The sequence below is a fragment of the Convolutriloba macropyga genome, chromosome 11, assembly GCF_964194025.1.
Source record: "Convolutriloba macropyga chromosome 11, txConMacr16.3, whole genome shotgun sequence".
NCBI classification, from domain to species: domain Eukaryota; kingdom Metazoa; phylum Xenacoelomorpha; order Acoela; family Convolutidae; genus Convolutriloba; species Convolutriloba macropyga.
This window is the reverse complement of record NC_134478.1, coordinates 704005-717185: the sequence shown is the minus strand read 5'-3', so window position 1 is coordinate 717185 and position 13181 is coordinate 704005. Positions and strand designations below refer to the sequence as shown.

The 13181-nt window shown below is 36.9% G+C and overlaps 1 protein-coding gene across 1 annotated transcript in view; it reads left to right on the top strand.

Moving 5' to 3' along the window:
• The first annotated feature begins 243 nt into the window (after window positions 1–243).
• The window catches only part of LOC142349307 (uncharacterized), a 39852-nt gene continuing 26914 nt past the window's right edge, over window positions 244–13181 (top strand). The window contains exons 1-3 of the mRNA XM_075400778.1: window positions 244–351; window positions 3070–3181; window positions 3940–4091. Coding sequence (XP_075256893.1) covers window positions 306–351; window positions 3070–3181; window positions 3940–4091 — 310 coding nt within the window. The 5' untranslated portion in view covers window positions 244–305. The remainder of the gene's footprint in view (window positions 352–3069; window positions 3182–3939; window positions 4092–13181) is intronic.

Genomic DNA, 13181 nt, shown 5'->3' with positions numbered 1-13181 from the left:
ACGACAATACCGACGAAAAAATCGTAAGGGCTTTCGTCGTTTATGGCTAGAAAAAACCGACAATACAGACAATTTCTTACGTTTAAAAACCGAAGATTTCTCAACTAGGGATGCTATTTAAAATCAAAGCTCACTTGGGTTTAAGTTTGATTATTGTTTGTTGTTTACAAATCCAGTTTTGATGAAATATCGAACTTGTCAAGGCCAAGAATAGTTTGGGGTTCTAAATGTTTGCGAATGACATATTTGAACAACAGCTGTGTGAGCTGGTTTGGTTTAATGAATATAGCTTTTGACTGAGCAAAATGACATCTTCACAATTCAATTTCACTGTAGTTCTTGCCAGCAGCTGTAAGTTTCCATCTCATTTACAAAGCCATCCCAAGAAAACTTGGAATCATTACCGTGTAACATCTTATAGAACTTTACAAGAGGATACATAACTTTACGTGACTTTTTGACAGAATCTTCAAAGATAAACATTTGTCTCACAAGATCTTACAATAATTAATTTTTGCAAGAGTTCTGTACAAGGAAATTGCGAAATAATACCCAAGCTGATGTCCCAGACCAAAATGACCCGTGATCAAAAAGCTCAGCGCACACCTGTGAATTCTGTGCCCGTTAGTCTGGGTGACCTCAAGAACAAATGATACTCTGACTAGAAGCATAATCATTGACGGTCTGAGCGCACTTAAGCCTGATCAGATGTTGATTCGAGAGCTTGAGATAGATCAGAGTTAATTTTGGTCCGTGAAGGTCTGATCCGAGGCCTTTTCGGTCAGGGAACTCAGCCTGGGTAATCATTCCATTTCGCCCTGGTCCCACTGGTAATCAAAATGATTTCTTTGTAGAAACAATTTCTGTTTAAAAAGAAATATAATGAGCACCCAATTATGATTTGCTAATTCTTAAACAATTTCATACCTAAAACAGATCAAAAATTCCTGTCTTGTGTGAATTTGTGCTGCCGATTATAAAAAATCTGGTATTTCGAGTTTTCCCATCACAAAAAAGCGTTGCATCTCGTTATATTTATTGTTTTCATTGAAGAGTTTATCGATATTTCGCTGAAGAGTGTTACTTGCTTTTGACTTCCTAATGTTCAATTGAAACTATTGTCCTCTTTAAAAACCTGTTACTTTTAACCCACAAACTTTGTTTATATTTTTGTTTTTAAAGTTTAAGGATGAGAAGTAGTGGAAGATCATGCAGCCGCATAATATCGAACCTCCTTGTTGTGTAGATTGTCTTTTTTGCACAGCATCAACCAGTATCTACAAATTTTTTCGAGAAAGAACATTTGTCCTGCATTAAGAAAAAAAAGCCGCAAAAGTTTTTGCAATAGTGAGGTTTAGTGATGAAATTGTCGATAACACATTCAAAAATAGTTAAGGCCGCTCTAGTATTCAGCTCAAACAAAAATATTAAGAATAAATTCTGAGGAGCAATTAAATGCAGGATTCTTTTTGATGGAACCATAATAGAGAAACCGTTATCAAAGAAAGTCTTTGAAACTTGGCTAAATGTTTGGCCACAATTATTAAATAATTTGAGACTTTTTAACCCTCAAAAACCTGCGGTGTTCACTCAAGCTCTATAATTAGTTGACAAAGATTTTTCTCCTAAAGTTGGATTTCCTCAATTATTTGCAGCAAAAGGCTCCCAAAAATGGTCCAATGATTCCAATTTCTTTGATTGAAAAAAAAAATAGTCAGCCAAAAATCTCCAATCAGAACAGAGCACGGCCGAAAAGAGATTGTTTTAGATTAGAAATCTGCTTTCCACTTTTGCTTTTTGTAGCGCCAAGAGAGAAACTGAGGTCATTCATCCGGCTTATACCGATATAAGTTTATCTAAACTTTGGGATTATTGTACATCTTAATAAGATAATGGTAGGGTGCCTTCAATCGGTAGCAAAGGAAGGATTGTTGAAAGTTTCCGGATGTTACTCTAATAATATGAAGGATTTTTTTTTTGGATTTTTTCAAATCATATTTTCACTGGTAATCGGACTTTAGTTTGCTCATGATTGCTCATAATTTCACTCAGTTGTAGCTCTCGTTGCATTTTTCTTCGTTCTAATTGGACATTTAGTTTCTGTTCCGACTAATAAAACTTGATAGTTGACCATTTTCTTTGGAGGTCAGTTGAAATCCTCATTCAGAATAACTTATGAAATAATATTCAGGTCAATTTTGCGCATGAAAATAACCTGGCACACTGCAGTCACCTATTATGCAAATTTTAGCACGAGCAGAATTGTAGCCGCCATATTTTCCAAAGACACTGCATATCATACCAAGATCTCGCCAAGATCTGAGAAACTTTGTTGTGGGTCTGAATTAAAACAAAGAGATACAGCAGTACAGCTGTTTATAGCTCTTGTTGATTTTGGCTGCAATTTGAGTGTAATTTGCACTTTATAACTCTTAAAACCACGTAATATTCAAAAATCAGACTGGCCTGTGTAAATAGTGACATTAACAGAGTACTGGCCATCCTAAAAAACAGAATGTCTTTAGACTGCTTCAGCGCTGATTTGCTCTGCCACCAACCTCCGGGAGTTGACTTCCCAAAACTGTAACAAAAAATCATGCGCACCAAAGCAAAAAGAATTTCATTATTAAAGACAGACAGACCGGTCAAAAATCATATGATCCAATTAATCACCTCCCCTAACAATTTAATATTTTATCTATATTTTACTATCTATTTTAACCTGTCATCAGCAGGAAAATTCACTAAAACACTCACACTGAAGCAGTGTCTCTCCAACTCCTGTAAAACTGTGTGCCTTCTTCTCTTCATAAAAGTTGACTGCCACAAAACATTTGAGTTGTTCGCAAGCTGTATGAAACACATTAGGTAAAAAAACCATTAACTTGCTCTATAGAGCTAATGAACAACACAAAAAGACTTTCCTATTACAGAGGACACTTGGTGACCTCTGAAAACTGATTTGCAGACCTATAATCACACCACTCACAGTTGAGCCTCTCAGTATTAGCCTTCAGTAATAATGATCTTTTCATGGAAATGTATTTTGTCTATTGATCTTCATTTCAGGTGTTTTGATTGTACTGGGCTCATACAGTCTTGTACTAAACAGGGAACATCATATCAGCTTCGTTTTACCCAGTTATTTTGAGTCACTCGGAATACAATGCAACCAATTCAGGTTCAGTTGATTAAACTTCAACTGTTTCTATTTGTTTTTTAGTCTTTAACAAATCTTAATTCTTTTGCATCACAGCTGCGTGCATTTTTTTACAATGCAGAAGTTTGAGAAAGAACAACTAAATGGAAATATTTCACAAGATAATGTTGACCAGTACTTCTAGTTTTTGAACATTAAATTGAGATGGAACACTGCATGAAGACATGCAACACCAAGAGATTTCCAAATTCGAGAGATTAAGACAGTTGGTGTAATGTTTAGATCCTTAGGATTGCTAATGACAGTTGCAGGTTCGAATCCAGTGCCAGTCAATTATCACAGTTGTTGCGCCTGCGTAGATCCAACTCTTCAAAAAGAAAAAAAAACAAACATTGGATCGTTTTCTCCCCCCCCCCCCAGCTAAGTGGGTGCATATTTTTTGAACCTCCGGACGCACGATCCATATCTTTACATAACGATTTACTATGTAGTGACACATGATTTTTACCCGGGGGTGCATAAAGTATTTGGGGGGGGGGGGGGCAACAACGGAACAGATCCCAAACATTTTATTTACAAAAATTAATCAGAAAACAAACAAGGAAGAGTTGTACTGCTCTTTTCGAATGCAGGCTCATTGGTAGAGGATTTTAACCAAAAAAGAAACAGAATAAAATGTGGAAGTGGTGTATAAAAAAGACTATCACCTGATCGTTAGTTCTGCACTTATTAAGGTTGAAGACGTATAATTCTAAAAGTGATGCAATTGTTTCTTTCAGTCGCTACTTTTGCATGTTGGGCTACAAGACCACACTGAACAACACACTGCGGATACGAAAGGACAACGATCTCACCTTTTTCAGAAGTCTCATTGAGTTCACATACCAAGATATCAATTTCTTCTCATTTCAACCTCACGAATATATCAACGGTATGTTCGCACTCTCCTTTCAAGCCGGAAGACTTTTGATGAGCAATGATTAATGGAAAACTCATTAATAATTGAAACAGGGCATATTCTATTCAAGGAACTTACAAAAAAAACCGAACAATGAATAGAAAAAAATCAATTGATTTTCCCAAAAATAACAGAAATCGCCAAACGGACAGATGAAAATTAACGAAAATTGTAGTACAAGTGTGGCTGATGTTCAAAATGACCGTAAGTTGTTGAGAACTCAAACTGACCAAAATCTTTGTTCAAAAATGGACCGAGACAACGTTCCTCTAACAAGATCGCTATGATAAGACCCAATCTGGCCGAAATGTCACATGATCATACAAACCAACCCATTCAGGCCAAAATTCAGATTCTGACCATTCAAATTTCCTGGGATTTTTCAAAGTACGCAGAAATAAGGCTTTATTAGTAAATTTTTCAGGAAAAAAAGAATTACGAATCAAAAAGCGACTATCAGAAAAACAATTAAAAATTTTATTTGGTTTTTTGGCGCTGAAACTAAAAATATTATTTAAACAAAAGGAGCACTTCACGCATCCGCGTCATTCTCAACAATGATTGATTAATCAAAAACACAAGGAGGCTCGCTAAGGTGCGATTCCATAATATAATGTGACCTCTGTGATCCAATATTAGCTCCATTGTCTATAATTTAGGCAAAGATAGACTTCATTAAAAAAAACTCATATTATGTTACTCAAACTCTGATAGATTCTTAACCCAGACGCACGTCTATACAAAAAAAATCATACCAGTGAGGTTTTGTTTTCAATGAATTCAACACTAAAGCAATTTATCCTAAAGAGAAAAGTATCAATTCATCAAGTGAAAAACTTATTTTGACGAAAAGAAAACAAAAAATGAGATCCAAATAATCAGCATCTATCCCATTTTCTAACTGATTCTCAAACTGAAAAGTAACCAGTAAGTAACTGTAAGAAAAAACTGGCTTCATTCAATTTCGACTAGATTTTCAATTCGCAATTAAGAATTATAAGTAAGTACAGAAACAAAAAATAAGCCTCTCCATTCAATTAGAAATTTAAACTGAGAATGCAAACTCTAAAAGAATTTAAGTAGATATAACCACGAGGTAAAAAAGAATTGAAATTAGTCATGTTTGCCCTCGAAACCTAGCGACCGTTCTAGCAAATTGGTTAACAACTCCTAGTGACACACACTCGAAAACTAAAAAAAAGAGGAAGAAATAAAGATCGAAAATCCGATTTCATTGAAAATTTTTGGGGCTTTTTAGAGCAAGCACAGAGGTGTGAGTGAGAAAATCAGCGAAGACATCTTGCTCGTGAGTTAATTTTAAAATTCGCCAAAACAAAGTTTGAGGGCAAACAACCTTTGTTCAATAATTGTTATTTTTTTGAATCAAAAATCAAAAAGAAATCGTCGTCAAATTAACAGTTTCAAAAATTTCTTTAGCGCTCTTAAAGAAAACCATATTTATTTTCTCCAGCCAACAGTAATTGATAAGTACAATTGTACAACAAAATTTTAAATACAGAGTTGAAAAAAAGCCGAAAAGAAACAAAATTTTTCCAACTGTTAACGTAATGAGGGGCGTCACATTTATATGGATTATTAACTATCAAGGAGAAAAAAACAAGATTCAAAGTGTCTCATCTCCGTCCAACAAAAACTGTAAAAGAATGAAAATGATGGGAAAGGCAACAATAAAAACATAAAAATTGAAAACTTAATTTTCACGTTTAAATTTTGAAAAAACTTAGTGCAACCGTAAAAAATACTTTGTTATGAAATCCAGGCAAAAAATTCCTAAACGCTACTACAGCAACCAATGACATCTTTTATTACTCAGAATGCAACAAACCTAGAGATAAATAAATCTGCACACAAATCTTTACAAATAAATCTGTAAAGCTTTGCAAAATTTTTACTCAAACAAATAGTTTCAGAGTAATCAATATCGTATTCCTCAAAAAAAGATATTTGTATATTTTTTAGATCTTGTTCTCGTTAGAACCTTAACGAGACCTTGCACTTTGGGACTTAGTGACAATACAAAATAAAATAAAAACATGCACAACTTTAATATACACATATTATGCCAAAGTTAACGAAATCAGTGGTGCCGACGTACCAATTTAGGCATTAACATTTATGCACCAGTAGAAAAAATAAATTGAATTTGTTAATCTCGGTAAGGCTGTTTCAGTAGATTAAATTTTGGCACATTCTTTTAAAAAGGACAAACGTGTATGTAAAAAAGGTTAGAACTTGTTGAGTTGAGTTTTGTTTCATTCACGAGATTAAGCATTAGAACAAATGGAAGAACAGATTTTCAGTCAATTCTAACGCACTTTTGAAATATGTAAATTGATGAGTTTTTGGTGAGTAATCAAAAACGAGATACTACAAACAACATGTATACCGTACTCGGAAAAATTTCGAAATGAGAAGTTTCTGAAGCAACAATTTCATTAAAATTCAACTTTCTGTGCCTCTAATTATTTTGATAAAGTTCTGGGATTAACATAAGGGAAAAAATTTTAATTTTTAGTGTCAAAAGCAACAAAATCTCTAGCTTTGCACAGACCGACGCAAACAAACGCTCATAACCGAAGAACGTCAAACAAATACCTTTTTCAGAAGTCTCATTGAGTTCACATACCAAGATATCAATTTCTTCTCATATCAACCTCACGAATATATCAACGGTATGTTTGCATTCTCGTTTCAAACCAGAAAAAGTTTCTTGATTAGCAAATGATTAATCGGAAACACAACAATAATTTAAACAGGGCATATTCTAATCAAAGAATTTACAAAAAACGAACTATGAATAGAAAATAATTAAAAGATTTTCCCATTAATACCAGAAATCGCCAAAGGGTCAGATGACAATTAACCAAAATTGTAGTACAAGTGTACCTGATGTTCAGAATAACCGTAAATTGTTGAGAACCCAAAATTTTTGTACGAAAATGGACCCACACAACGTTCTTCTAGCAAGATTGCTATGATAAGACCCAACCTGGCCGAAATGTCATTTGATCATACAAACCGACCCATTCAGGCCAAAATCCAGATTATGACTCACTCAAATTTCCTGGAATTTTTACAGTACGCAGAATTAAGGCTTAATTGGTATTTTTTTCAAAAAAACTTAGAATTTCCTACGTTTCAAAAAACGACTATCAGAAAAGGATTAAAACTTTATTTGGTTTTTTGGCAATAGAACTAAAAATTTATTTGAACAAAAGGAGTGCTTCACGCATGCGCGTCATTCTGAAGCATAATTGATTATTTAAAAACAAAAGAAGCCTCGCAAAAAGGTGCAATTTCCTATTATAATGTGACCTCTGTGGTCCACAATATTGTCTCCATTGTCAATAATTTAAGCACAGATAGACTGCATTTAAAAAATAAGCTCCTATTTTGTTTTTCAAACTTTGATAGATTCTTAAAAAAAACTCACGTTATAAAAAAAATGTTTTCATACCAGTAAGATCTTTTTAATAAAGTCAACGCTAAAGTAAGTTATCCAAATAAAAAGGTATCAATTTATCAAGTGAGGAACTTATTTTGACAAAAAGAGAACAAAAAAAGTGAGATCTAAATAATCAACATCTATCCCATTTTCAAACTGTTTCTCAATCTGAAAAGTAACCAGTACGTTACTTTAAGACAAAACTGACCTCACTCATATTCGACCAGATTTTCAATTCACAATTAAAAAACTATAAATAAGTGCAGAAACAAAAATATAGCATCTGCACTCAATTAGAAATTTAAACTGAGAATGCAAAATCTGGAAAGAAAATCAAAAGTAGATATTATCCTAGGTATATTCAGGAGATAAAACACAGATTGCAATTATTCATGTTTGCCATAGATATTTATACAGTGACTCTCCTAGCAAATTGGATAACAACTCCTAGCGACACACACTCGGAAATTCAAAAAAAGGAAGAATGAATGACATTCCAATTTCATTGAAAAATTTTCGGCCGAATTGGAGCAAGCACAGAGGGTTGAGTGAGAAAATCAGAAAGATATTTTGCCCGTGAGTAGATTTTAAAAGTCGCCAAAACAAAATTTGAGGGAAAACAATCTTTGTTCAAAAATCGTCATAATTTCTGAATCAAAAACCAAAAGCAAATACTCGTCAATTTGACACTTTCAGAATTCTCAATAACGCTCTTACAGAAAGCCATATCTATTTTGCAGCCAACAGCAATAGTAAGTAATAGTAACGATATGTACAATTGTAAACAACAGAATTTTGGAAAAAATGAGTTAAAAAATCCAAAAAAAAACGAAATTTCAAAAAGTTAACGTTTTGAAGGGGCGCGAAAATTATATGGATTAATGAACATCAAGGGGGGAAAAGCAGATCAGATATGTCGCAGCAAAATTTTTAAACTAATGAAAATGATTGGAAAGGCAACAAAAGAAATAAAAGAAGAAAAGTAGTCAATTTTCACGTTTAAGTTTCGAAAAAGTTCGAGTACAACCGTAAAAAAAATTTGGTGCGAAAACCAGGTAAAAAAACGCCCGAATGCTACAATAGCAACCAATGAAATCATTTGTTAATCAGAATGCAACGCGCCTAGAGATAAATAAATGTGTAAGCAAAACTCAAAGTTTTGCCAAATTGCAACATAAAAATTAGTTTCAGAGTAATCAAGACCACATTCCTCAAAGAAAAGATAATTTGTAGATTTTTTTAATCTTGTTTTCATTAGAACTTCAGCGAAACGTTACGCTATGGGGACAGTTGTTGTTGGCGCCACTAAAGAACAGAAACATGAGCCATCAGACCAACCAAAATGAAATCAAAACTCAAAAACTTAAAATTTTTGCCAAAACTCAAAAAAATTGGGACTGAAAATTTGTCCACCCCCCCCCCGATTTTGGGAAGGGAAAACCTGAGCAACCCAAGGTTTAAGAACACGGTTAGGGTAACCCCTAAGCTATCCATGGACCCAACGAACGTTATTGCATCATACCTACAAGTGTGGCTATTAGCACTTATATGGTGCAAAAAGTGCATTTTTGGATATTTTTCATTTATTGTTAAATTTCTTGAATTGTTAATTCTATGATCCCTTAGGTGTTTATTAAAGGTCATTTATCATACATTTGAGGCATCTAGTGTTTTTTACGTACCATCAGTGCTTATGTCCACAAAAGCAAATAGTGCGGTAATTTGACATTTACTATGTAAACATTCACTTAAATCACTTTACTCGATTAACCAATCAGAGTTCAGTGACAGTGATGTTATAAATGATATTTAGCGGATTATTTACATTAACTCAATTGTTTGAATAGTGCAACTATATTGTATTTCGAACCATTAGAAACTGCTACCAAGAGCAGTTGGCTCTCAGATTGATTATAATTTGATTCTTCATCAACTTTAGTCTTTATTCTAAGTTTTGCTAGATCTTGAGATCTCGCGCGTTATATGTTAGTTGAGCTTTCTTATCACAATATTAGCAACAGTACTAGCTTTGGGCTGAAGCCTTACAACCTTCAGCACGAGATTGGACACGGATTATCACTAAGTATTTTCTTAACTTCAATCGCAAAAATTTAAAGTTACAGTCCTTTATTACAACTGAGCGACTAATAGTTATTACGCGAGTGTTAGTCGATTGCAACAGAGTGAAGAACCAGGCCGGCGTAAAACTCGAGAACCAGGCCGTGAAGATTGGGTTCCGCTGAGATTCTTGAGCAGCCGTAACATTTGGTCCGCTGACCCCGACAACAACGACAACCCGAACAGATACCCGGACAACAGTGACCCGGAGAGCAGTAATCTGGATAACAGTGATCCAGACAACAAAGACACAAAAAGAGACGAATCGATTCAATTTGGTGGACCAGAACAAAATCCTTACGATGGCTGGAAAGAGCCCCGATAGACATTGGAAAACGACTGACTACAAGATGTCAGGCCAACTCAAGAAGCTAGAAAAGGAGCAAACCGAATTGCTGAAGACGTTTGACCGGCATGACGCTGATGTAAAAGCACAACTAGCCCAGAATAAAACAGTGACAGCTGAAAGAGTAAATCGATGCTTCTTTGAGACATATGATGAACTGACAGACAGCAACAGAGGCAATTACTGAAGCCGAAATATTTGGAAAATTTCGACGCCGACACTGAGCGAAAGTTGGGCGAAAGGAAAAACGTACTGCAATGGCTCGTCGAGAAGGTACCACAACTGAAAAAACTTGAAGAGTGTCGCATTGAAGTCATTCATTAATTGTAAAGACGCGATCCGACTTGTCTAGCTAAAACAAAAATTCACGTCATTTTATAGAAATGTCCAAACTGGAAGAAGAGTTTTAAAAGGGAAATCTAAGTGACTCCCTCAAACAATCTTTGTGTAACAAATTGGAGGAGCTACTGACGACCCTAGATATAAACTCTGCAGAAGCTATTCAACTTGTGAAGCCTGGCGTACGAGTTGGATGGTTTAAGGTGATCAGTAACAACAGGAATTACTATACAGATCTACTTAAAAAGTACCAGCAAACCGCAGAGAATGGAAATCAAACATCGTTGGTGTCACCCACATCGGTGATACTGGCCCAAACGAGACTGTAGTTGACACAGGAATTGCGGTAACAGAAAATGTCAAAGAGAACGTTGAAGTCTCCTCTAGGCATTCTGAAACACACCGAAGCAGAAAAGAACCCAGTACTGCCAACTCACGTTCATCAAGGAGGCGCGAGATTGACCACTTAGAGCTCGAAAACATGAGAGCTAAAAGGGAAGCCGATCAACGGCTGCGAGAGCGTCAAAGTCAGCTAGAGAAGGAACGTGAGGAAATAGAATTGCGTCGACGGCAAGAGGAATTATGCTTAAACTTGCAACAGCAACAACAAGAACAAGAGTTACGTTTACAACTGCAACAACAAGAAGACGACTTGCGCCTGCGGCAGCATGAGCGAGAGCTAGAAAATGAGAGAAAGAAGGCGGAGGCTGACGAGGAACAAAGAGTTCTAAAACTGGAGCGGACTAAGGGAAGCTCAAGAGCATCTGGATCAGAAGCAGGTGACCTCGAAAGTGTCAGATCCAGACGAAAGCCAGCAATATCGCAGGACTGGCTCAAGTCAGTAGCCGAGCGGTCCGGTCCTAGCCGGCCACTATTACCAAGCGTTGTGGTCGAACCTCCTAAGAATGTCACACAGGACAGAAGTGACAAACGGTTCAGTGCATACCCGAAAACTACCACGCTCTTCCAACCGGGTGTAGGAGTCTTGTCACCCCCACGACAGGAACCAAGCTTTCTAACGAGATCAGAAATCCCTAAATCAATTAGCGTGACAGATCACCCCGTGCATTTGTCCAGGACGACGATTCAACAGCAAGGAACGTCAACAACACAAAACAAGCAGAGAAGCCAAAGTCCCAAACACAACTCTCGCAACAGATCCTTGGAGAGTCGTAACCAAACGACGTTGGGCTAACCCACCCCGCAAGTTATTTATCAGCAAATTCCGAGTGATGGCCCACGAGGATTACCAAACTCAAGTTAACAGAGTTTTCAAGAGATCCTCTAGAGTGGCTTGAGTGGTGTGATCGCTTCGATGTAATTGTTCATCAGAAGAAGCTAAGTGATACTGAAAAGATGCAGTATCTGAAGACCAGCCTCACGGGTCAAGCGAAAGCAGCAATATCTGGATTGGGCTTCAGCTCACAGTCATATTACCAAGCCTGGGATGTTCTCTGCAAAAGGTTTGGCAGACCGAGAGGCATAGTCGAAGCTCAACTGAAGAAGATATACAGTCATCCTCCAGCTAGACACGATGTCTCCAGCAGCATGGTTCGATTTGCAAACTTAGTCACAAAAACACAGTAAACGTTTTGACCGGGCTTGGGATTCAACCTGACCTGGAATTGGAGGGAGTCCTGAGTTCAGCTACCAGAAAACTTTCACTTAAGCTTAAAGAGCAGTGGCTACGTTAACTACAGGATCACCAACTACTGGCAGCAAACTTGATAGTCTTCAAAGACTGGTTAGAATCAACAGCTTTTATACATGAGGACTTGTTAGCTAAGACAAGCTACAAGTTTCAAAGTCGGGAAAAACCAAAAACAAGTACATTCGCATCAATTGCTGAAGATTCTACAAAACCAAAAAATTTGGAATGTCCTTTCAAAGATGGACAGCACGCGATCTGGAATTGTGAGAAAGGAAATCAAATCAATGAAACTGAATGAACGACGAGAGCAAGTTCAGAATCTCAGACTGTGTTTCAATTGTCTGAGACCTGGTCATCGGTCAAGAGATTGCAGAAGTAGAACTTGCAGTGTGCCCAACTGTGGATGACGACACAACAAACTCTTGCACAGTGACTTCTCAAAGAAGGAGACTACAACAAATGTCTCAGACGCTACAACGGCATTAGCGACTAACATCACACAAGGGGGACTACCTGTAGTGCGAATTAAGCTCGTCAAGGGAAACCACAGCTTGAACGTGCTGGCGATGTGTGATACAGGATCTTCAATCTCATTTGTAGGCAAGTCAATCATATCTACCCTGCAACTGCAAGGTAGAAAAGCGTCCTTGTCAGTAGCAGGAATCCACGGATCTGAAAATGTCAAGACTGAAATAGTGCCGATAGCTGTTTCAACACACGAGAAGTCGCGGCCATTGACAACAGTGCAGTTCTATGTGCACGAGAAACTGAAGTTGGTTGACCAGATGGTGGATCTTCACGAATTGAAAGACCGCTACCCACATTTGAAGAACTTGCCGAATCAGAGCTACAATCTAAACGAAGTTCAAGTTATTCTTGGACAAGACTTCTATGACATCCTTCACCCATTAGAGTTTAAGAGGTCAGACAACATGGCTGCACGGTGGGCAGTGAAATCGAAAATAGGATGGGCCTTAAATGGACCCCTACCAGCGAAGCGAGCAGCAACTCTTGCTACTACAGCAACCTCAGTGTCAGAAGACAAACTAGCAAGCCAGTTGAGTAAGTGGTGGGATATCGAGTCCTACGCCTCCAACTGCGATGTCACTGGCCATTCAAAAGACGAACAACGAGCAATCAAGA